Consider the following 25,292-nt stretch of genomic DNA (forward strand, 5'->3'; position numbering starts at 1 on the left):
GAGGATCGGGGTCCACGTGAACCCACCGGCACCTTCGGCGGTTTCTGCTTCCTAGCCCTAGGATTGGAGCCTTCTCTAGTTCTCTTGAGTTGAGCCTCGACTACTCCGGCGGGGGAAAGTGTACTGCTGCAGCAGCACTGGAGCGCAGAAGTCGAAGTCTTCTTTGATCAATCGAGTCAATCAAAGAAGTTGCATTTTGTTGTCGTCTCACCAGGCAGGCTATCTGATCGGCGACATGTCTGAATGTCGTATCAGGCTTTATCGATCATCTCCACAGGTATTATATACTCTACTTCTCATTGAACTCTAGAGGTGCCCACAGCATTTTGTGATAAAGAGGAGAGAGAGAGAGAGAGGAGAGATAGAGGAGAGAGAGAGAGGGAAGAGATAGAGGAGAGAGAGGAGAGATAGAGGAGAGATAGAGGAGAGAGAGAGATAGAGGAGAGAGAGGAGAGATAGAGGAGAGAGTATACTTAATATATAAAAACTATACTAATTAAATATATAAAAAGTATACTAAACAATATATAAAAAACTATGTTAAAATAATAACAAAAAACAATTTCTACTGGCGGTTGTCATATAGAACCGCCAGTAGAAATGGCTTCTACAGTCTGTGGAAGCCATTTCTACTGGCGGTTCTCTATGACAACCGCCAGTAGAAATGGTTTCTACTGGCGGTTCTCGTTGTCAACCGCCAGTAGAAATGGCTTCTACAGTCTGTGGAAACCATTTCTACTGGCGGTTCTCGTTATCAACCGCCAGTAGAAATGGCGCCTATATAAAGGTGGCGCGCGGGAGCCGAAAATTTTACAAGTCCCTGGCGCCCTTTCACTTGAAAGACGACGCCGTCAGGCTGCTGGATTTCGACCCCGAGGGTTTTCGCCGGCGATTGTCCCCGCGCCCGTCCCCACGCCGCCATTCCCGCCCCAGCACCGCCGTCTCCAGGTTTTTTCTCTTTCCCCTAATCTGTACCGCCGCCGTCTACTACCGCGCCGGGCCGCCGCCGCCGCCGCCGCGTTTTAGTACCTAGGGCACGCGCCGCCGCCGAGAGGGAGGAAGAGAGATGAAGGAGAGGGAGAGGGAAGAGAGAGGAGGGAGAGGGAGAGGGAGGAGAGAGGAGGGCGCACGCGCCGCCCGCCGCCGAGAGGGAGGAAGAGAGAGGAAGAGAGAGGGAGAGAGATAGAGGGAGGGAGAGGAGGGTGAGAGAGAGAGAGGAATTTTATACATTGTAATTTTATGTGTTCAAATGTATGTTGAATTCATATGTGTTCAAATGTATGTTGAAATGTATGTTGAAATGTATGGTGAGAGAGATAGAGGGAGGGAGAGGAGGGTGAGAGAGGGAGAGGAGGGTGAGAGAGAGAGGAATTTTATACATTGTAATTTTATGTGTTCAAATGTATGTTGAATTCATATGTGTTCAAATGTATGTTGAATATATACATTGTAATTTTATCCGTCACAACTCGATAATATACGTATCCGATCCGATCCGAATTCGATCTGAACTCGATAATTTCCGTACGACTCTCCCTCTCTCCCTCTCTATACGTCCTATGCGACTCTCCCTCTCTCCCTCTCCTCGTCCTATACGACTCTCCCTCTCTCTATACGTCCTATGCGACTCTCTCCCCTTCCTACACGATACTATACGACTATACGATACTATATGGTTAGGGTTTAGGGTTATGGTTAGGGTTAAGGTTAGGGTTAAGGGTTATAGTTAGGGTTAGGGTTAAGGATTAGGGTTAGGGTTAGGGTTAGGGTTAGGGTTAAGGGTTCGGGTTTTGGGTTAAGGGTTCGGGTTTTGGGTTAGGGTTAGGGTTTAGGGTTAGGGTTAGGGTTAGGGTTATGGGTCAGGGTGTTAGGGTTAGGGTTAGGGTTAGGGTTAAGGGTTCGGGTTTTGGGTTAAGGGTTCGGGTTTTGGGTTAGGGTTAGGGTTAGGGTTAAGGGTTTAGGGTTAGGGTTAGGGTTAGGGTTTTGGGTCAGGGTTAGAGTTAGAGTTAGGGTTAGGGTTAGGGTTAAGGGTTCGGGTTTTGGGTTAAGGGTTCGGGTTTTGGGTTAGGGTTAGGGTTAGGGTTAGGGTTAGGGTTAGGGTTGTGGGTCAGGGTTAGAGTTAGGGTTAGGGTTAGGGTTAGGGTTAAGGGTTCGGGTTTTGGGTTAGGGTTAGGGTTAGGGTTAGGGTTAGGGTTTTGGGTTAGGGTTAGGGTTAAGGGTTTAGTGCCCGCGAGGATGTATTTAATTATACTATTTGTTAAGATGAATTTAATTATTGCTTACGTTAATATGTGTTAATATGTATTTAATTATTGCTTATGTATTTGTATATATATAGCTCAATGAGTTCTCCGATCAAGGACCAAGGATTAGTGCCCGAGCACATGGACAAGAGTGTTGCTCAAGAACAATCTAGCAGTGAAGGATATGAAACGCCTAGCGACCCTTTTCCTACCACTAGCATAGATAGGGCCGCTCTCCGTGAGTTGCAACGTGACCCTACTTATGATCCACGAGAAGCTGAGGTAAAAGTACGCATCTTTAGCTTCGTATGTGTACCCTACTGATTTCACATGCATGATCTCTTGTGCATTTTATTACATGAATAGGAGGTCGTGTCTGAATTTCGTGCGATACTCGAAGAAGCCGTGGCACGATACGAAGACGTACCAGAGCCGACCCAAGACGCACCGGAACAGACCAAGACAACAACCGAGACATCAAGGAAAAGGAAGCAGAGCGATCGAAAAAGAGGTGACAGGGGGCTGAACAAATTTCCCGACAAAACATACAAAATCTCAGACGTGAGCCCGAAAGGTCAGCCCCTAGCTCCAGAAGAGGCACTACCTAAGTTTCGGAATGCACTTGGGTTTTTAGTTAGAGATAATCTTGACATAACAATACGACAGTGGAGAGATGTGTCAGATGATGTCAAGAATCAAATATGGAATAAGCTATTAATGAGGTTCGTTCTGCCTCGGGGTTCAGAAGAACTCGTGAAGGAATACACGATGAAGCAGCTTGCAATAAATTTCCGAAACTAGAGGTCTGAGATGAACACAAAGTTTGCAAAGAAAGGTCTGGACCCGATCAAAAAATATAAAATCTCAGCAGGTCAGTGGGCAGTATTTCTAGAGCAGAGGAGCAGCCCTGATTTCATATCTCTAAGTGAGGCAAATTCAGAACTATCAAAGAAGAACAAGTACCGCCACCACCTAGGCACAGGTGGTTACAAGCGTCAGCTTCCTAAATGGACACAAGAAGACGCCGAGAAGAAGGCTGCAGGGTTGCCGACGCTGTCCGAGCAACTTGGTGAAAGGGCGGCAAATTGGCTCCGTGCTAGAAAACCAAGGGAAACCGAGACCGGTGTATCTTTTGATGATCCCATTGTCGAAGAAGCGGCAAAAAACATATATACAATGGCAGCTAAGCAGAGCGAAGGAACTTTTAAGCCACAAAGGGAAAGAGACATCCTAACGGCTGGTCTCGGTAACCCGGAGCATCCTGGTCGTGTACGAGGAATCTCGTCTAAGGAAGGATGGAAGGAAGGATTCGGACCACAGTGGGAAGGTCTGTACAAGAAACGTGATCGATACAAGGAAGAGATCGCGGATTATTTTAAGGAGGAGGCCAAGAAAGAGTTCAAAGCCATGATGTCTCAAATGCTATCGAATCCTCCTCCAGAATTGATGCAACAGTTGGCGAGTGCGATGTCTGTTCAACAGATGACCACTCCACAGATACAAATAATTCCAGCAGCTCAACCGCCGGCTTCCACAGATTGTACGACATTACCAAGCTCTGTTGCTTCAACGGGAAATAAGGACCGTTATCCAGTTGATGACATCACAAGGCCTGTGGCGTGCACACTGGTTATAAGATATGGTATTAACAATAAACGTACAAAGATAGTAGCCACAGGCCTTGCGATCCCAGGACGCAAGTACCATGGAAACGATATTCCAGATGATTATTGCAAAGTAGAAGTGACGACAGTCGTCCAAGGATACGAGGACGACATGCTAGACATCCCTGGGCCCGAAGATATCGAGAAACTTGGACAAGCTATTAAGAATTTTATCCTTTGGCCTCGAAGGGATGTCGAATTGCTTGATTTGTCGAATTTGTCGCAGGCGTCGCAGGCCCAACCGTCTCCGCCTTCTCAAATTGCTGTTCCTATTGTACATCCATCCTCACCTCCTCAAACTTCACATGCTGCTCCTCATCCTTTTTCTGACCCACCGTCTCCGCCACAAGCATCACCATTCAGGGCTCCACCACCTTCTCCTCCCCATCCTCTTGGTGACCCACTGTCTACGCCACCATCAAGGGATCCACCTTCTCCACAGCCATCAAACGATCCACGGCCATCAAAGAAATCTAAACTTCCTATACCAAAATTGGTGTCCCCGTATCAGAAAAAGAAGAGTAAAGCTACTACTGCTGGCACAGTTAGGTTTTTGAAAGGGATTGGACGGAGCCTCACGTCACAAACTGTTGATTTGGCCGAGCACGAGGAGTCTGCAAAAAAGGCTGAGGCAACGGCCGCAAAGATAAAGAAGCCAACTAAGGCAGATTACAAAAACGTGCCTAAAAAATATGTGCCGGGCAGACCTCTGCTACCTCTTGACAAACTAAGAAAGGTCCCGGCTGGTGTTAAAAGGTTGCGTGACTGGTACATGCGGGCATCATCGGTTGGCATCGACACCATCAGTGTGCATATACCAGACCATGCTTTTATTGGTTCGAACCAAAAGGCCGTTGTTACATTCGAGGACATGTGGTTAATGATGAACCTTCAGAGACTCGGCGTGCAACTTGTAACGATGTTTGCATTGTAAGTGTCGCTCATACTTCCACATATGTGTGTTATTATTAGTGAGCTGTATAAAATTTCAATATCTGACATGCACGTGTGACTTGCAGAATGCAACATGATCAGCAGGAGATTCTTTACGGTACCAAGCCCAATGCTAGTGCCAGTAAAAGGGTTGGGTATCTCAACCCAATACTTATATCCGAGGAAAGCCACACTTTTAGAATCGGGAAAGACAACGATGAAATAAGGGGAAAGACGGACGAAGAAGTTGAGAAGCGTATAAAGGAAATGAAGAAGGATTTTGAAGCTCGATACGCCACATACATAGGACATGCAATGCTTCAATTTCAAGACAGGGAAGCCATAATGGCCCCGTACAACTTTAAGTAAGTGTGATTTTGCATAAATAAAATTAATAATTTCAATACACATGCATCACAAATTTGATTCGTACAGGGACCACTGGATATGCTTCCTCATTTATCCTAAGGTTGGAAAGGTGCTGGTGCTCGACTCCTTGAACTTCGACCCTTCGACATATGCAACATTCCTCAGCATCTTAGAGCTGTAAGCCTTTTCTATGCATGCATACTTTTATCGATTAAAATTTGAGAATAACATGGTGATTCTATTTGAGATCACAGTGCTTATAGATTCTATAAGATGAGAGGTGGAAAGTACGACCTGTCGAAAAAACTCGTGCCACTAGACATCCATCATCACTGGCCGGTAAGTATGTGATTTTATGAATACATATCATACACAATGTTGCAACTAAATAACCAATCTCCCGTTATGTAGTGCCACAAGCAACCACAAGGATCGGTCCTATGTGGATTCTATGCGTGCGAGTTCATGAGAGTGAACGGACGATACATCACGAACCCTGACAAGGTATTATTAGTAATAGTTAAGTATGTATTTATGTCATTAAAGATGCAAATGTGTTATTATTGAGTATAAATAGATGATGTTTATAAAATTCCTTTACAGCAATTTCAACGAGGAAACCCGGAGAACTTGACCGAAGCTGCATTGTATGGCATAGTCGAGGACCTCTGCACATTCATATTGAAAGAGGTCATTCCCGCAGAAGGAAAATATCACGATGCTTCCGGGACATTAGCTTTGCCAGAGTTCAGAATACTAACAGAAATTAGTAGATTATCTCTTAGCCGAGATAGTTATTAGAGCTTAGGTGAAAACTTATGATGTATAGAATGCATGAAGCATATATGGTTGTAAACAGAATACTTTGATGTATATAAATGTATGATAGAATTTAATTTCATGTTGCTTTCAATATCAATATAGATATATATATATATGTTTGTGTGTGTGTAAATAAATATATATATAATTCAGTATTGTTTGAAATTTTGAAAAAAGGCGGGAAAACTTCCACTGGCGGTTTTATAAAGAAAACCGCCAGTGAAAAGTGCATTTACACTGGCGGTTTGCTTTATAAAACCGCCAGTGTAAATGCATTTCCACTGGCGGTTTTCTTTATTCAGCCGCCAGTGGAAATGCACTTTTCACTGGCGGTTCGTTAAGAAAACCGCCAGTGAAAATGCACTTTTCACTGGCGGTTCCAAAATAACCGCCAGTGGAAATGCTGATTTCCACTGACCCCTAGCACTGGCGGTACTGAAAAACGCCAGTGTAAATATGTTTAGAACCGCCACTATAGAGCTTCTGTGTACTAGTGTTTTTTTCACTTGTACACACCTGTTGTATTTCGTGTTGGATCTCCCACTTCTTCTGATCTCCTCGTAGCAAAACTCTATCCAACGCATAAGCATGGAGATATGCTTCCATGACTTGTTTTCCCATATATTGCTAATGAGAAGTGAATTAAAACCAAAAACACCACACGGTCACCAACATGCATACACACCAAAAAAATCATATTTATAAGCACGGTTTTGAAAAAATACCTAGAATCCTAGATAGACTTCTATTTGGTGACAACAACCTCGGTCACCAATATAAACCATCTTCACCGAGGTTGGCCAACTAACTTTTATAGATTAGCTAGCGTTGTCTTCGTTGCTAACATGGATTACAGCTGAAAGGGAAAATATAGTTTCTCGTTTAATCTTGTCCTATGCTCAGGGCTTGTTTGAGAGCCACAAAACCAGTGAAGATTGGACGGACTAAAATACTTAAGGCTAGTTTGGGAGCCACAAAACCGGAGGGGATTGAAGGGACTAAAATTCACTTCTTATTCAAAATTGAATAAGGAGGGGATTTTAACCCCTCCAATCCTCTTCGGATTTTAGACTTCCAAACTAACACTTAGAAGAGGAATTTAGCCCATTCAATTCTCTCGGTTTTTTTGGCTCCCAAACTACCAATCAATGGTTTAATGATTTTTCTTTGCCCTAAGCTTGTCTGCTGGAACGGGAATGTGTCAAGATAGGCTTCTTAACAGCTTTGATTCTTTGGCAGAAAACTCGTATTGTTCAAAGGAAAACGGGAGACCAGGTTCACTTCTAAAAACGGAGGAACCGGCATTGGCCCCAACCGGCAATGCCAGCACAACACATGGATCCTACAAAAATCTCGGGCACATGGCATCGCGGCGCTGTCCAACCGGGGGGTGTGCCCGGCCCGGCGAGCCGCTTGCTTTTATTGTATTTATATTTATACGAGCCCCATGGGCGCTTGCCTCAGTCGTTTGCCCCTTTGGTCCCTCTCCCTCCCCCGTCCGCCCTGCACTCTCCAGCTCAACAAGGAAGAAGAGGGGGCCTTCACCACACCACTCGATTCCTCTTTAGAGCACGACTTACGAAGTGTGCCCAGGCCGTCGCCGCCGACCAGCAAAAGGGCTGGAAAGCCCCCCTCTTTTGTGCTGTGCGTGCAACTCGGCTCCTGCCCTGCCATCTTGCTTTCCAAGACCCCTGCGCCCCCAGTCCCATAATTAGTTAGGATTAGGATCACCACCATTTCCAAATCCTTGCAGAGCTGCCGAAGCGCGGATCACAGATGAAGAGGCAATCCAAGAGGCCCACCGCCAGCCGCGAATCCCCAGAAACAGGTATTGCGTCCGTGATGTCCGTGACAGAATACCAAATGGAGTATAGTAGTTAGTGAATAGAAAAGTACGTATGCGTGCTTTTGACATCTGATCAGTGTTGCTTCTGCCTGCATTCCATTTTTTGCATTTGGTTAGCTTGCTGCCACAAAGCTGCAGAAAGAACGGGTCTCCCCCCTTCATTTTGGGGAATCCTCCAGTAGCTAACCGCACGCGCGAATTGCAGGGGAGAAGCAGAAGCTGGCGTTCGCGGAGGAAGAGGCCCCGCCGGCGCGGAAGGTGGAGCCCGACGACGAGGCCGAGATGGACGAGGACGAGGACGAGCTGGGCCCGGGCCTGGGCGGCGGGCGCGCGGCGCGGTCGCCGTGCGGGCTCGGGGAGAAGAAGCGGCGCCTGGCGCTGGAGCAGGTGCGCGCGCTGGAGCGCTGCTTCGAGACGGACAACAAGCTGGACCCGGACCGCAAGGCCCGCATCGCGCGCGACCTCGCGCTGCAGCCGCGCCAGGTCGCCGTCTGGTTCCAGAACCGCCGCGCCCGCTGGAAGACCAAGACGCTCGAGCGCGACTTCGCGGCGCTGCGCGCGCGCCACGACGCCCTCCGCGCCGACTGCGACGCGCTCCGCCGCGACAAGGACGCCCTCGCCGCCGAGGTAATTAACCGACTGCTCTTGCTCTGTCATGTCATGTCATGTCACCGCCGGTCATGGTCAGCAACCGTCTACGTACTCTCCGCGTCTTGTCCGGTGCCACTTCCAACCTGCCGTCACTCACTGATGTCGTTTTGGCGCGCGCGCGCGCCCGCTCGGCGCTTCTTATCAGATAAGGGAGCTGAGGCAGAAGCTGCTGCCCAAGCCGGAAGCCACGGTGAAGCTGGAGGCGACGACGGGCAATGACACGGCGGAGGAGCGCCGCCAGGCGACGGCCGGCGCGCCGCCCGCGGGGGCCTGCAAGGACGGCTCCTCGGACAGCGACTCCAGCGTGGTCTTCAGCGACGTCGAGGCGTCGCCCTACTCCGGCGGCGCGGCGTTCGAGCCGCCGGCCTTGGCCGGGCTCGGCGCGCCGTTCCTGGACACGTCGGTGGCGCCGACGGGCTGCTCGTCTCCCCCCGTTTTCGTCGAGACCAAGTGGCAGCAGCACGGGCCGACACAGTACCCGTTCCCATTCGACTCGTACAAGGCCTGCGCCGGCTATGGCTTCACGGAGGAATGGCTCGCCAGCTCGGACCTCATCGGCAGCGACGGCGGCGCGGCGGGGTTCTTCTCCGAGGATCACGCCTCCAGCCTCAACTTCAACTGGTGCCCGAGTGGCATCCAGGGCTGGGAGTGAAGAGGGGTTTTTGATCTGCACGGCTAGTGTAAAAAAACCGATGTTACGGTGGCATTTGTACATGCATGGAACTGGAGTCTAGTGACCTGGCCTGGCGAGTGTGGTGTGGCCAAAGCTAGAGGACATCCAGCGCAAAAGGCGGGAACAGGAGCAGTAGTAGCCTGTAACAATAACGGAATAACTTGAGCCAGGCTAGTAAAAAAAGAGGATGTAAATGTAAAAAGAGGCTGTCGCACCACTACGGCACTATCACTTGGATGCAACATGCAATGCAGCAAATCGGCGACGAGAGCGTCTGAAGGGGAAACTGGTAAGCAGGCTGCAATTTACGGTGCCGGATGAGATACGTCAAACCTCTAATCAAAATAAATGTTCTTTGACTCGTTTACATTTGAAATTAACGTCTTCAGAAAAACAATTTTAGTGTTAAGGTAAAACCGAAGCCGAGCGACGAAGGCTATACTACAAGAGCCCTGCGGAGCGGTTTGCTTTTTCCACTTTTTTTTTCTTCCTTTCCTTTTCCTACCACTTCTTCATTCTCCTTTTAAAAAATAAAAAAAAACGGAGGGAGGGCTTAAAAGGGGAGCACGGAAGAAGGTAGAGGGGCAAAAGCTCCGCCTGTTCTACCACTACATCCGTCCTTGCAAAACTCAACGAAAGCTCGATGAATAGGCTTAGGGTGTGTTGGTACCCTCCTATATTATATAAGTTGGATTATTATAGTAAAAAAGTAGAGAGTAAAATATCACTTTGTGACCATAAATAAACTAAAATAAGTTAATATTAGGTAGCTTATTTGTGATCATAAAGTGATATTTTACTATTCTACCTTTACACCTTAATCCAACGTTTGTTCGGTTAGCTCTCAATCCATGTGAATTGAGTGACACTGGGTGGATTTAAATTCCAACCAAGTCAAATTTCTTCACAATTTTTCTTAATCTCATCCAATCCATATATGACGGGATTAATCGAACAATGTCTTATATAATGTACCATTAATGGCTTTTGGTGAATGGATGACCAAAAGCTCGATGAATCTTGCCAAGTTTTCAGCGGGAACGATCTTCATATTCATTTTCTGGATGTATATGGCGGATAGCTAGCTCTGACACGCTTCATAGGCACCTCATCTACAAATGTGATGACAACAAGCTTCGTCTGCTATTTTGCACGATCAAGTTGCTCTGGCTAAATGTTTGAATATTTCAGCGTTAAGTCCTACACATGAGACTACAAAATGTTCACTTTTACTTGGACAGTGGCCAACAAGTGAGAAGATTATGAAAAGATGATATAGTCAGCCAAGTCAAAACTTCACATCAGAATTGAAGACATACATGGCTTAGTCGGGGTGATAAGATAATTACATGTCATACATTAGTGTTTATGTAGAGCCCAAAAAAAATCCCCTTTTGTAGTTATAAATGATGGAGTTTTAAGGGCTATAAAAAAATTAAGGGTTTTTAAGGGGATGGTTAGAGACAAGTTTTTTGTGTTTATATATATATATATATATATATATATATATATATATATATATATATATATATATATATATATATATATATATATATATATATATATATATAACTTGAGTTAGGGAAGATTTTTGTGAGCTTCTAAGTAGGCGATCGTAAGAAATCAACATTAGATCAGCTAAATTTAGTTAGCAGAATGGTGGCCATGCTCTTCGCTAGTGCATTGTATCGCGGTATTCACCTAAAACAACGGAGATATTTAGTTAATACAATCTTCGTCCAAAACTATAAAAACGTTTTGTTTTTATAAGCCCGTAGATTTCACTACTTGTTTATGGAATGGCATATCACAACTTGGGTGATTTGAAAATGAAGATTAGTTAGGAAAACAATCATGGTTGGCAATCCAGGCCTAGAGCTAGCGGTGTGAGTGGAGAGGATCCATGGCATGTGAGGCAGCTTGGATTCCGAGGCTACCCCGGCTGGCCAGGATGGCGGCATGTTCCCCTTCCACCGCGCACAAAGCAGAACCGCATCCGCTTTTTTTTTTAAGAAAAAAAACTCGAGAAAGATATGAACCTCCGAACCGTCGCTAAAACATCGAAAATATTGTACAGCCTGCTTTAGAAAAGATGGCCAATTAAAAGCAGGCTGCAAAGGCGCCTCTAATTCAGGAACCGTGACGCTCTGTTTCCGTTTATAGAAGCCCCGAGTGCATTTCCAAATTGCAAGTGGCAGTCGCCAAACCGAAAAGTCCAGCTTTAGTTTAGAAAAAAGTGTCCGCCGATCGTGTCGATGCACCTCCCTCACCCTCAAAGCTAGTTTAGGGACACAAAAACCGGAAGAAATTGGGAAGCTAAAATCCGCTAGTTTGAAAGCCTAAAAATCACAGATGATTAGATGAGCTAAAATCAATTTTTTATTTAATTTTTAATAAGAAGTGTAGATTTTAGCTCTTCTAATCCACTCCGTTTTTGACACTCCAAAACTAACTAGTCCTCGGAGTCGCCGGCGGCGCCAATCAGAGCCTGAGAAAGTTTTGGCAAGGTTTGGTACGCGTCGTTGTCGGCTGTAGGGCCGGGCACGTACAACAGTACAGGCACAAGCATCGCAGACGAGAAGGCGTCGTCAACGTCGGTCGAGCGAGTCACGGTTAACGCTATTTCTTTCACACGGTGAAGACGTCACGGGAAGTAAGAGGAAAGGGACAGCAGGTGGCTCGCGGTCGCGGCACACCACCACCTCTTGGCCATGTGGGCACAGTTTTATATTGGCTCCTGTTGGCGACCCGCAACCTGGCAGGGTACGCCGCTGGGGGCCGTAGAACCAGAGCTATCTCTGTCTGTCTGGAACTGCCTTCTTCTTGCCACAGATCATGGACGGTACTAGGCCTGTAGCGGTGACATTTGAGGGCAGAGCGCTGTAGCTGCAGTTGCGGAAACTACTGTGGGCGGCCGGGGGGTATATGCATGCCACGGCAAGGGGGAAAACCATGCAAGAGGAGAGAGAGCGACCAAGATGCTCAGCAGATTTGCCGGGAGCGTGAACGAACGAACGAAGGACGAACACATGGAGTTATTAGCTGTCGCGTACCCCGGACGCATCGGCCGGTTGATGTGCCGTCAAGGTCGCGGGGCCCGTGTTTTTCTCCGCGAGTCCCGTGTGCTGGCGTTTGGCGGGGACGAACGGAGGAGGAGTCTTTGAGAAAGAATTGGAGCGAAACGGGACGACGGCGAGCGCCGAGTTGGCCCACGGCAACGGGACCTTCTTCTTCCTGGAGCGTTCGAAGCAGGGTATCGGAAACTGAGCTAGCGCGCTCAGGAACGGCCGAACATGTCGGTGTCCAGATGGATTGCTGCGCTGTCTCTTGCGCGGCGCAGTTGTCATGCGCTGTACGCTGCTCTTCCAGCGGGAAGACCGGGCTGGTGACGCGTAGAGAGGGGGGGCTGAGCTGTTCGTCGCGCATCTGTGTGGCACTCTGCTGTGACCGCAATGCAACCAGAGCCAGCCAAGGACCACCACCATGTCGGCTCAGCTGCTCTGGTGCCGACCTGGCTCCAGCAGCCAACAACGGCTGGCAAGTTCCGAACTAGTAGTCACAAAGTTGGTCGCAACGCGCAAGATGGTGTTCTGAATGTACTTCGGGCGTGACATCTTGTCGTCCATGGAGTCTACTTTTCGGGACGCTCCCTGCAATTCTATCTCCAACCAATTCTTGGAAAGTTTAAGCCTCATCTAGTTTTATCTAACCATCATCATTATCATCATCATAAGACGTACCGTGCCAAAGTACCTTTAAGGTTCAAGTTTGGATTAAGTCAGTCAAACCCATTTAATTTCGTTCGCCGTTACAATAACCAACACGAACATTTATAGCACCAAATAAGCACAATATTTTTTTAACAATATATTAGGTTGGTAGTCTAACGTTTTATTTGGGACACCTCCAGCTCCATTAAATTCGGTAGAGCAGGTCATTAAGTGCTCTAGGAAAACGTGAAACTGGAGATGTAAGCCTTTAGAAAATATTTAGATAAGTCCTTTTATTTATTATTTAGATTAAAAATATTTTTGAAACTATTTAAATTGATATTATAAACTACAGCTCCACAGTGGAAAACTGTAACCTAGAGCCATTCTAAACACCGGCTAAGGGTTATTTGCTACAAGTTTTTATATATATTTAAACTCTTGTCTGAATGCACATATGTCCACCTCAATCCACATGTGTTTAAAGATGACATTCTCACAAACTTTATTCAAACAAGTTGACATGGTAATACTATATGTTGTTTTTCACTGACGATTAGATTGCTTAACATCTTTCCTAATAAATAATATCAAATATATGTTTTACTATTGTTGGTTACAAGTAGTAAAAAAAACAACAAATCATAGAAATGTGTTAGTGCACAATAATTAAACAGTTTTAATAAAATACATTTTTCTTCACAGTTTCCTATTATGATAGAGTTAAGTCTAATTGATGGAAGTTTATAGATATATTTTGACCAGCTTCAAATCTTTTTTTTTGTTTCTCATGTACCAATATATTTGTAGCATTTTCATACTTTTTAAAAAGTCTATGGACCTTATGAGCATTATAGTTTTTTTGGTTTACGAACCATATGCGATGTTTAAACTATTTTAAATTAAAATTATGAAATAGTGTTTAAAACCATTTATGAAGACAAGTGTGTCATTTAGTTTCTTTTTAGAGTTAAAGAGATTTTTTAAAAAAAATTAAAGCTCATGAAGGGAAACTAGACTATGGAAATAATCTAGAAAGACAAAATGATGGTTTGATTCCTTCGTTCATTATGACATTATTAGGCCTGCACAACTAGGGATGGAAGTGGGTAAGGTACCCAATGGACATAGAAGGTCATACCCTTGCCTACTAGAGAAAAATGTCCCATACCCACTACCCACCACGGGTACTAGGTAGCCATCGGGTACCCATACCCACTAAGATTATAATAGACATGATCATTTGAATCGCAAAAGTAAGTACAAAATACAATATGCTGAAACTCCTAACCTCATCAATAGTGAAAGATTTTAAAATAACATACTATCTTTGTGCTAACACGACAAATTCATCGAACCCAATATAATTTTATCACAAGATCAACAACATTCAACATTAAATGACAACTTTACACAAACCCATGCATCAAAGAGAACAAACTCCTTAATATGGACCAACATATCATATATTAGTGGGTTTCCCATCGGGTAGTGGGTAAGGGGTAAGAGAGAACATACCCACATGCACCATGCCCAATGGGTATACACATATGACCCAATAAAATACTCATGGATCTCAAAATTTACCATGTACGTGCCCTGATAGAGTTTTTACTCATCGAATATCGGGTTTCGGGTATCAATTTCCATCCCTAAATATCGCAACTGATAATAACCTAACGGCCTGAACGGTGATCTACTGTAGACCTTTTCTTGTGTTAGCCCAAGAGAAAAAGCCCATTTGATACTGTTTCATTGGCACCTGGCCCAGAATGTGGTGGAGTAGTGGAGTCACGTAAACATGGGCTTGAGGATTTAGTTTGTCACTAACTGGATCCATGGACCATATTCTAGCCCGAAGATCGTACTTTGCACAATGCTTTTGGACGGAAACCCACTTATCTTCTATTTTGGGCCTTTTGGGTTGTGTGATCTATGTACTAGCTTTATATCGGTCCGTCTAGAGCCCTACATACAAATGTACAGTTAGTGCTATACACGCAAGGAAAGACGCACCAAAACTGTTCGTGGCGACTGGCGAGAAGCCGAGAAATACAGCATATATTTATTTATTTTTCTTCTTTTTTTCCTGAAAAGAACGGCAGGAGATTTTACGATCTATGTATTGACAGGGTAGAAGTGCATCACAGATGACAAATGAAAAATGTACTGATGAAATACTACTACTACTAATAATAATAATAATAATAATAATATCTATTACCAATAAATATTTAATGTACATAAAATTGATTTTAAAAATGTACTAAAATTTTGCTTCTAACGTCTCATTACATAACGGTGCCTTACATAACTCCTCTGGATGATGTTATAACCTTATCAGCTTGTTTTTTCTTTTTTTTTCTTACATCTATATGGATATCTTCTACAGAACATGATTGCACGATGAAATTAAAATAGAACAATAATTAACTGAAAGCTATTGCGTGCTACTTGCTAAGTTAAAAAATTATTAAATTCATTTATAAAATATTATCAACTTTGTAGAACTTATAATTTCTCAAGATTCTTCGGTAGATGATACCGTTCGAAGAGTGAGGCTTAAATTAGGTGATGAGCTAAGAAATGAGATAGAAAATCTGATAGAGATGGCCTTAGGTATTTACTCCTAGGTGTTAGAACACGGTGCAATACATATGTAGGAGACATAACGGTAATATCAGATTAAAGAGACAGAGAACGATAATATCAGATTAAAGAGACATAGGGACTATAGATGGCTAAACGGGCCTGACTCGGGCCAGCCCAGTCCGTTTTAGGCATGGTCCACCAGGCCTGGCTAGCGAACCGTGCCATGCTGGATGGGCCCAAGTGCCGCGGTAGCAGCCCAGGCATGGCCCGTTGCCTTGCTCGCCGTGCCGGCCCGGTAGCACGTTAGCTCATCTAAGTATATTGTATAATTTAGCAATAAAATATGTAGCTATGGGCTAGAGCACGCACCCAAGTGTATAAAAAAAGAATTAAACACACCTACCTAGCCAATGTGGCTGCAATTTTATTGTGTTATATGTGAATTCTTATATTTAATAATGTAAATATTAATTTTAAAATAAAAAATATAAGCGTATCGTACCTGTATCAGAACTACGGGTCGAGATGATAGCTCAGTCATAACACTATACAAGTTGAATGTTTCCAATGTTTCAATTTGCAGATACATAGGGAAATTAAGTAAGGGTGATACTGAAGCCGAGCATCAAAGCCTCAATCCTCGCCCAAGCCGGCTCTAATGGAGAAAAGGTGATGACGGTCACAATATTTAGCCATTTATTCTCGTTTTAGACATGGTTCTAATCCTGTGTATTTGTCGTGTGTTTCTATTCTACGATTTAATTGGTTGTGTGATAAATATTATACGACCTAAATCTTTCTATGTTCTCCGTCGCTGGAGTGACCAGGCACGACTTAGCGCCGAGGGCACACACATTCTATCCGATCAATCTCCAATCAAAATCCCAGGACACTGATCACGTTGTTTTTCTTGAAACGAACATGAATGCACGTCACTGGGGAGGAGTTGGGAGGCAGGCAACTGGTAGCTCACCGACCAAAAGGCCAACTGTGCGGGACGGCAGGGCGAAAGCAGCCCAGGTACCGCTAGCACGGCGACAAGCGAGCGAGAGAGCACGAAAGCGGCGGCTTCGCCCTTGCACACGTGCTACCGCATCTGCATGCCCCGCCCCGACCGACCGCACGCGTCCTTGTCTCGTTCCCGGCCGGCGGCCTACCAAATATCCAGCGGTCCAGCCGACGCGAGCGCCACCAGACGCGGTGCTTTGCTGCCCCCCGTACTACTAGTGATCGGTGGCCCCGGTCCCGGATGTCTGAACCCACGCCGAGCACGCGGCACCGGCGACCAATTTCTTGCCCCGCCAGCCCGACCCGTAGGGCGCACGCGCACCGGCCGTGCGCGAGGCACACGCGCGCATCGGAGAGCTGCGTGCCGTGCGTGGCTGCCTGCCTGCCCGCGGTCAAGTCCACCGTGCGAGTGACGCGACGCCGACGGCACGCGGTCGGCGGTTGCGCTCGCGGGCCATGGCCGCTGACTGTCTCGCAGGCAGCACCAGCCCTCGGTGGCCATATCTTTCGAGCACAGAAGAAAAAGGAGAAAAAAAAGTTGGAGGAGGTCGCGAATACCAAATCCCACTGCGGGACGGGAGACGTGCAACGGAAGGAAGAGTACGCTAGGAGACCAGCTTGCTTTGACCGTCCGCCGGGCGGGCGTGCGTGCGTGCGTGGAAAAAAAAGAGCTGTCTGCGTTTCCTTTGAGCGGGACGTGTGTGGCGAAACAAGGGACGGGAGTGGCCGGAGACTGCAAACATACGCTGGAAACTTCGCCACAAAAATAAAATAAAATAAAATAAAGCATGCTAGTCGTCGCCCACCTTTTCTTCCCACCTGTAAAAATCATGCCTGCTGATTAGTGGAATCATAGATTGGTTTCCTCAAGGGTCAATCAGGAATTCACCTAAGCTGGTGGTAACTTGGCAGAAAAGGACAAACTAATGCTCCTTTTTATCGGCGACAAATGGGAACATGTGGAATTATTAGCCGTGCAGTGCAGGTATCTATCTCACTGCGCTGCGCTACAACTGCGCCCTCGTTTAACAGCACCATGCTCCGCTCTTTGGTTTGGTAACCGCTGAGTGTGAGTCCATTTCGTGGCTTCTATTTATTTTTAATAATTCAAAAACGGAAGCAAAATGATGCTCCGATATATTGGCTCGCGTAACGCGGCCCCGCCCCCTTTTTTATCTCAACGACCCTTCCCTTACCTTCCCATCCCCCATTTCCTCAACGGACCCCGCCCGCGATTTCACTCCTTCTCTCCCCCGCGCGCGCGGCCTCCCCGTGCCCGTGCGTGCGCCAACACCGCGCAGCCACGCCACGCCACGCCCGTCGAAAGCCCCAAGCACCCGGCCAGCACGCGCAGTAGGCCGCCGAGGCACAGAGCCGGCGGCCGGCGCCTCGGCTATGCGGCGGTCAGAGTGGGAGGACCGGTGCAAGCGGCACCCGGAGCACCGGACGTCCAAGGGCGTGTGCCCCTACTGCCTCCGCGACCGCCTCGCGCACCTCTCCGCGTCCTCCTCGGCGACCACCACCACGCGCGCGTCCTCGTCCTCGGCGCCCACGTCCCCGTGCTCCTCCGGCGGCTCGTCCCCGCCGCCCCAGTACCGCGCCGCGCTCTCCGCGGACGTCAGCTCCGTCCACGTCGTCGTTGCCGGGTCCTCCTTCGCCGACGTCGCCGCCTTCTCCCAGCCGCTCATGCCGACCTCCGCCAACAAGAAGCCGCCGCCCGCGAGCCAGGACGAGCCGGCCAGGGGGAAGGGCGAGGCGAAGAGGAGGAAGAGCGGCAAGAAGAAGAAGATCGGGAGGTTCCTGTCCAGGCTCGTTGGCGCGGAGAGGCGGCGGCACACCGGCGACGGCGGCGGCGACGGCGACGGCGCCGAGCTCTTCCACTCCAGAACCATGAAGGAGAAGACGGCGTCCAAATGGGTGTTCTTCTGAATCCCCTCGTCAGATCAGATGCCAGCACCATGCTGCACACACACGCGCGCTTGAGGGCCGGTTTCCTCGATCGGTCGGTATGGAGTTTTTTCCCCCCACTTCAAGTACTCCTGTGCTTCAATCCGCTGCAGTTAGTTAGCATGGTTTCTCTTTCCGACTGTGTACACGAGACAAGCCAAAACTATGGATCATTATAAGGTTATTTGAGAAATATTGTATGCTTATTTTGTAAAATTAGAAGAATAAAAAAAAGAAAACAGCTACGAAGTGTATATTGTGTGGCTGCCAGTTCTATTTCCAGTATCCAACAGTGTTTAGTTTGTATATATGGCTTGTGTGCCATGATAATTTCTTTGGATTGGCGACGAATCCAACCGGTTTTCTTCTGCTGAAACAGTGAGTTAGTATGAGGTTATCTAATAACCTATGTTTACTCTACGTATAAAATCATTTTCATCTATTTGAATTGTCTACTGTAATTGACCGGCGATATGTAATAAGATACAGGCGTACACGTATATGGACATCATCCGTGAAGTAGGCAAAATCGATGAAGCAAATGGTCCGGGCATGCTTTTACCAACCATCAGTTGGTCTTGGTCATGGACTCATACCAGAGCCAATTCCTTTTCTACTTACTAATCGCTAGCACTTACCATCAATTGGTCTTGTCATAGCTACACGTGTTTTGTTTGTATTGCAGTACTAGTTTCTTTTTTCTTCTTCTTCAAAATATTCAAAAAAGGGGTCTCTTATTTCATTTCTTCATTTGTTGTTTGGCTGCTTCTTGCGTGCTGAATCATCTGCGCGTCTCTTTTGCTTTTTTTGAGCTCCTTTGCTGGTGTTACATCATTTTGATGCGAAGGTGGCTTGTCCTGATCCGGATTTGTTTGCTCTTAGCCGGACTCCATCTACCTTCCCCCATCGTGCTTGGTTGGGCACGGTAGCTCAACAACAACAAAAAAAAAGCAGCTTCATCTGCTGTTGCCGCTGAGGAATCGGGGTTTCCTAGGTTGTTCTACAGGAATATAGGATCGAGAGCATTGTTTCGTGTGGAATGCATCGTTGTACGTGGGGTGGTGTACTTTGAGAGGAGAGCCTATACATGGAACGGGATAATTCGCCACATGCGCGGGCAAATCTCAAAGTTCGCTGCACCTCTGCGCTGCGAATCACATCAATTAGTTTATTTATACTCCTTCCACCAGTTTAGAGTCTTAAGAGCTAAAATTTGGTGGCTAGCTATTTTAGATCATATGATCCAATGCAAATAGAGCGGAAGGTGCAAAGCAATAATAAAAAATATGGATGTAAGAGAACCTTTTGAAAAATACCATGTTCCAAATCAACCCTTGCACCTCCCCTAGATGGTTTTGAAAAACTCCATCGTATCAGTTCTTGCTAACATTTGTTTCCCAAACTTTGGCCTTGTTTTATAGGGCAGTTTCGCTATGGCTCTTTCAAAATAGACCTCTGGCTCCTCTTTTTCCAGTAAGAAAACTGTTTAAAACGGCTTTCTCTTATTGATGGGTGTTTGATTTCTTTAGTTTAGTCATCCTCCTAAGCTTTAGGGCCATTACGTTTTGGTCTTTAAGATTTTTATTTGGAGGCTTCATTTAGTTATAATGTTTGCCAGTTTAGAGACTAAAAACGACTAAACTATAGTCACTAAAGTTTAAGAGGTGGGAACCAAACGTGCACCTTCCATGTTGATTGGATGAGATCGAAAAAAATTATGAAAGATTTTGACTTATTTGAGATTTAAACTCACACAATCTATATAGATTGAGAGTAAAATGTATAAGCCCTAACATGACTCTTGGGTCGAAGCCCAAACAGGAGGGGGACATTACAAATAGAAAACAAATAATTAGAGATATTAAATAATTATTACAGTTGCTAGCAATGTTTTTTCTTAAAAAAATACATTCATCCTTGTTGCCTATATATGTAAGCAGGTAGCAAGACTCGCTGATTTTGTAGTCAAGTTTGTTTGTTTGATCTTTCTGTTGTCCGTTTTTTTTTAATATGACATGAACTGTTACTTGGGGATGTATTCTAGATTTAAAATTAGCTGATTTGTCCAAACGGCTTGCATCTAACCGACTAAGCCATATAGGTTTAATGTAGTGGAGCTCAAATAGTTTTATGGACATGGTTTGGTACAGTTTCTAGGTAACCAAGTCAGAGTTTGATGAACAATTGTTCGTATACGCAACTCCGCATTCACGACGAAACCGGAAGGAATGTTCACACAAACGTATACGAGCATGCGCTCGGTCAAGGAACAACAAGCCAAGCTACAATTATTATGTCTGTGGCGAGGGAATGCTTGCCCTTCGTGCAAGCCTCTAAAATACGCATGGACATCACAAAACTGAGTTGACCGTGTATTATCTGACCAGACTGACTAGGCTTTGATTGGATGAGATATTCACGGATACTATGCGATAATAATTTACGTACTAATGATTACTAGTATTTGGCAACTGTCACAACCAGCTCGATGGTAGAGTACATGCAAGGACGCACACCGGCCGCTGGAACTGGAAAGTAATAGGAGTGCAACTGTGCAAGGGCAAGCTATAGCAAGGCTGGAGCGCTGTTGTTCTTGTGCCCGGGCCCTGGGCCCTGGGCACCGGGCCGGGCTCAGACTGTCGGCTACGGAAGCTGCACACCTGAAACTGAAACTGGGACGTGTCACCACCGGTCTAAAACGGATGTGGACCAGTGAGCGACCTGCCGGCCTGACAACGAAAAGCGATTCCCTCCCCGGATTAGAAAAGATTAAATATCTTGCTAATTAAAATTAAATAAAAAATTTACTCTGTATAATTTTTTTTTTGATCTTCATGCAGGGTTTACTAAACCTTTTCCCACCTAAAAACCGCTAGTCACCGGAAACAGAAAACCGCTCATTTCGAACGGTTTGTGATTTTAAATTTTAAAAATGGTTTTCCGCTGTGGCTTGAGCGGTTTTCGATGTTTCTTGGCGGTTTTCCATTTTCTCAGCAAATTTCAGTACACATGTTTTTTAATTTGAAAAAAAAAACAATGCAAAACAACCGAGAAACTGTTTTTCCGACGAATTTTGTTATTTTCTTTACCGACAAATGATATTTGGTTTTTAAAAAACTAAGAAAATAAATGTAACAATACATAATAACACTCAAAAAGTATTTAGTATTTTACTAGGTCTATGTCCGTGCGTTGCCACGGGAAATACACGAAATCGTTATATGTGTGGTACCGCAAATCAAATAAAGTGAAAAACATGAAATATTTATACACACGATATTGTAAATCAAACAACATATCGCGGCTGTTTGGTTCAGCTTCCGGGCGGCTTCTGGCCGCCAGAAGCAGAAGCTGGAGCCAAACGCGCCGCTTCTCGCGCCGCTTCTCCACCACGCGCTTCCGCTGGAAGCCGTCCGCGCACTTAACGCCTGAAGCGCCCGTCACTTGGCTTCGGTTCGAAGCCGCGCCCACTTCCCTAGGGTTGTAGCCCACGCGACGCTCCCCCGCAGCCGCCAAGCCATCGCGCCGCCGCCGCGAACCCATCGCGCCGCCGGCGTTCCGTCTCCTCCCCGCATCGTGGTACGTACGGCGAACCTCCGCCGCGCCGGTGTGATTTATCCTACGACGCGTCTCATTTCCATCTTCCGTAGGTTCCGCGCTCCGAGGACCCAGCCTCATCCCCGTCGCGAAAGAAGCTCTCCCCCCGTCGTCGTCGTCGCAGGTACGACCTCTCTCCTCGGTCCGTGTACCATCTCATTCACCACCGCCGCAACCGTCGTTCATTGACAGTCAACTGTTGGTAGGGTTGCCGCACCTAAACCGGCGCCGTGGGTCCGTCGTGAAGCTTCCTCTGCTCCACCCTTTGCGTCGTCATCTGCACAGGTACGGTGGTGCTCGACTCGATCCAAACCCTCGCCTCCCCCTTCCGGTAGTGTAGCTAGGGTTCGTCGTACCCTTTAATTGAGTACACGGCCGCCTAATCTGCAGTTAATTCATTGGACGAAATAGGGTATCGATGGTTGCACTAGCTAATTGTATGTCCAATGTTGCCTGCAGTTTGCCCTTATCAACTCGCTGTCTTCGTCTTAGGTTCCAATTTGCAGTGCAAGCAAGGTACTCTCATACACATTAGTACTTGTTCCGGGACTAGTTCTTTGTTTGTTTCGCACAATACAGTTTACGAAAATCATGTTTATGTGATGTTCAGATCTCGGGGTGTTACCTGTTTGTCTCTCTGTTGCATCACAGAATCTCCACTCGAACGAAGGTGATGTTCACATTTAATTATTTTCCCCTTCTTATCATTACCATTGTGTATGTTAAGCAGTAATTGTTCATATGTTCACGTTTTTTGTTTACTCCATTCAAACTGTGTTTGTAGTGTCAAAAGTACAGAAGTTAGTAGTAAATGTTTGGTATAGCCTAGGCACTGGAAAAGTAAGCCAAATTTGTGTACATAGTCCCCATGTCTGCTATACTAACGACCTAATAAATCCACATCAGATGGATTCAGCTGACTCCATAGCCGACAAGGCAATTGGAAGGATGCAAGAGATTTCGGACAAGATATTTTCCGTAGCGAGGGAAACAATCCGTCCTGGGCGCGGATTGACCTCATTTGATGCTACCAAACTACGTGTAGCTTTGGAGGAGATAGCTTGCATGCTGGAGCAAGACTCTCTGGTGTTGCAAGAGCATTTGGACATCGTGAACAACTTTAACATCCCGGTTGACAGCAGCTATGAACCTTCTACCTTGTCGTCACCACCCCCCTCTGACGACGACCTGACTCCACATTGGGACTTTGCTGAGCATTTCCAAAACTTCTGGGGGGTTGAATATGACTCCGATCAGATGCCTTCGTTTAGTGACAACGATGTTTAAGGTAGAAGGGAGTGAACCTTGGAGTTAGGTGTTTCAATAACATGGTTGCGTCCCTTAGCTTTTGTGCACTAAGTGCGTAGGGAAACAGGGAATCAGTTAGTTCTTTTGGTTCATGGGCTCGTGTACATGTGTTCCCTGTCATTTTGTCTCCAGTACCAGTTTATTTATGGTTCTCGTTGTGTAATTATGCAAATTGGAATCTTAGTACTTATGGTATTATGTCAACATAATATGGCCAGTATATTCTTCATCTTTGTTGTTGTTTTTAATCCGAAAACAGTACGGATTTTGAACACTATACACTTCTTATGCACTAGATGGACAAGTCCGGCAAAGTTATTGCAAAGTGGGATAGTAGAGCAACAAAAATTTACACAGAAATTTGTGTAGAAGAGGTAAATGCTCGGAACAGGCCACAACAATTCCTAAATGCCGAAGGGTATGCTAACCTCATAAGGAAGTTTAAGGAACGCACTGGGCGCACTTACACCAGGGATCAAATGAAGAATAGGTGGGATTCGTTGAAGAGAATGTTCACCCAGTGGAAAACTCTGAATGATAGGGCTACAGGTCTTGGTCGAGACCCTCATACTGGTTCAATCAGTGCCCCAGATGAGTGGTGGGCCAAGCAAAATGAAGTAAGTTCATCTTTGTTTTCGTAGAGTAACATTAGTATTGGCCATCTAAAAGTAGGACTACGAATTGGTGCAGGCAATGCCAGGCTGTATTATGTTCAAAACAGCCCCCCTAGAGAATGAGGACGAGCTCAAGGTTATGTTTGGACCAATTGTGTGCACAAATGAAAGAACCCTGGTGCCCGGCGTCGAGGATGCTAATTCTTCTTCTGATGATCATTTGGAATACACTTTAGGTGGGGGTGAAAACAGCACACCTGACCCCTGCACTAATGCTACTGGCAAGCGTAAGTTGCGACATGATTCCCCTAAACCAAAGAAGAAAAAAGATTCGAGGGAAGAGTACATGAAAAGACTTGTGGCGGCTTTTGAGTCCCGCTCAGTTACCACAAACAAGTCTATTACCTCTTCTGACAATGACCCGGTTCGCTTAGAGATTAAAAAGCAGCTGATGCAAGTGAAGGAAGATGGATCACCTGAAGGGAGCGAAATACATTTGTTTGCCACGCATCTTCTGATTCATAAGAAGTATAGAGATGTTTTTGCAAACTTGGAGACAAAGGAAGGAAGAATCGCTTGGCTTCGCAATGCTTACGAGTTAGAAACTAAAAAGAGCAACTAGCTGGTGGACGTCGGACAACTGAGTCGTACATGTTTACTATTATCGTTGGTTGTGTTTGTCATCGGACACCTTCAGCCGTATTTGTTGAGTATGTCAGTTGTGTCTGCTTAATGAGTCCTGTCGTGTCAGTTTTCGTTAGTATCATTTTCGCTTTGAAACAGTTTTCCACAAATTCGAGTTGAACATGTATGACAATAATGAGAGTTGTAACTTTGTTACCTATGTGAATCTGTGAACAATTTCGTATGACTGTAAACTGTTCGGCTTCTTTAATATGTGTTTATAAACTGTGCTTACATATGTAATTGTAGCTCTTGGTTGTCTGCATGCAGATGTGTGACCGTTTTGAACACACATCTGATGATGACAAAGATGCACACACATCTGATGATGAAATGGATGCACACACATCTAATGACGAAACAGATGCAGAATTGCTTGTTGCTCTTTATGCTGTTGATATTTGGGGCGGTCATTTCAGTCGGGCTCCTAGAAGAACATTGGTCGAATCTGGTATTCAATGGGTACAAAGAACGTTGGAGATTAGTAACGACTGTTATGACATGTTTCGGATGCGAAGAACTGTTTTTCGACGATTGCATGACACTTTGGTACAAAATTATGGGCTGCTGCCAAGTAGGGGTGTCAGTACTATGGAAGCTCTTGGCATATTTTTGTGGGCATGTGGGGGAC

At 45.9% G+C, this 25,292-nt stretch overlaps 3 protein-coding genes across 3 annotated transcripts; all 3 read left to right on the plus strand.

Annotated features, from left to right (window-relative positions):
- Positions 1-7,503: 7,503 nt before the first annotated feature.
- On the plus strand, positions 7,504-9,441 carry LOC100283435 (homeodomain-leucine zipper transcription factor TaHDZipI-1). The gene is made up of 3 exons (NM_001369664.1): positions 7,504-7,859; positions 8,083-8,504; positions 8,674-9,441. The coding sequence occupies exons 1-3, from the start codon at positions 7,808-7,810 to the stop codon at positions 9,178-9,180; spliced, it is 981 nt and encodes a 326-aa protein (NP_001356593.1). The 5' UTR covers positions 7,504-7,807; the 3' UTR covers positions 9,181-9,441.
- Positions 9,442-17,632: 8,191 nt separating this feature from the next.
- Positions 17,633-18,711, plus strand: LOC100275925 (uncharacterized). The gene has a single exon (NM_001165450.2). The coding sequence runs from the start codon at positions 17,907-17,909 to the stop codon at positions 18,438-18,440; it is 534 nt and encodes a 177-aa protein (NP_001158922.1). The 5' UTR covers positions 17,633-17,906; the 3' UTR covers positions 18,441-18,711.
- A 4,878-nt stretch (positions 18,712-23,589) lies between these two features.
- Positions 23,590-24,872, plus strand: LOC103644464 (L10-interacting MYB domain-containing protein-like). Its single transcript, XM_008667667.2, has 2 exons — positions 23,590-23,980; positions 24,054-24,872. The coding sequence occupies exons 1-2, from the start codon at positions 23,660-23,662 to the stop codon at positions 24,597-24,599; spliced, it is 867 nt and encodes a 288-aa protein (XP_008665889.1). The 5' UTR covers positions 23,590-23,659; the 3' UTR covers positions 24,600-24,872.
- The last annotated feature ends 420 nt before the right edge of the window (positions 24,873-25,292 follow it).

The sequence above is a fragment of the Zea mays genome, chromosome 1 (assembly GCF_902167145.1).
Source record: "Zea mays cultivar B73 chromosome 1, Zm-B73-REFERENCE-NAM-5.0, whole genome shotgun sequence".
In the NCBI taxonomy this organism is placed as follows: Eukaryota; Viridiplantae; Streptophyta; class Magnoliopsida; order Poales; family Poaceae; genus Zea; species Zea mays.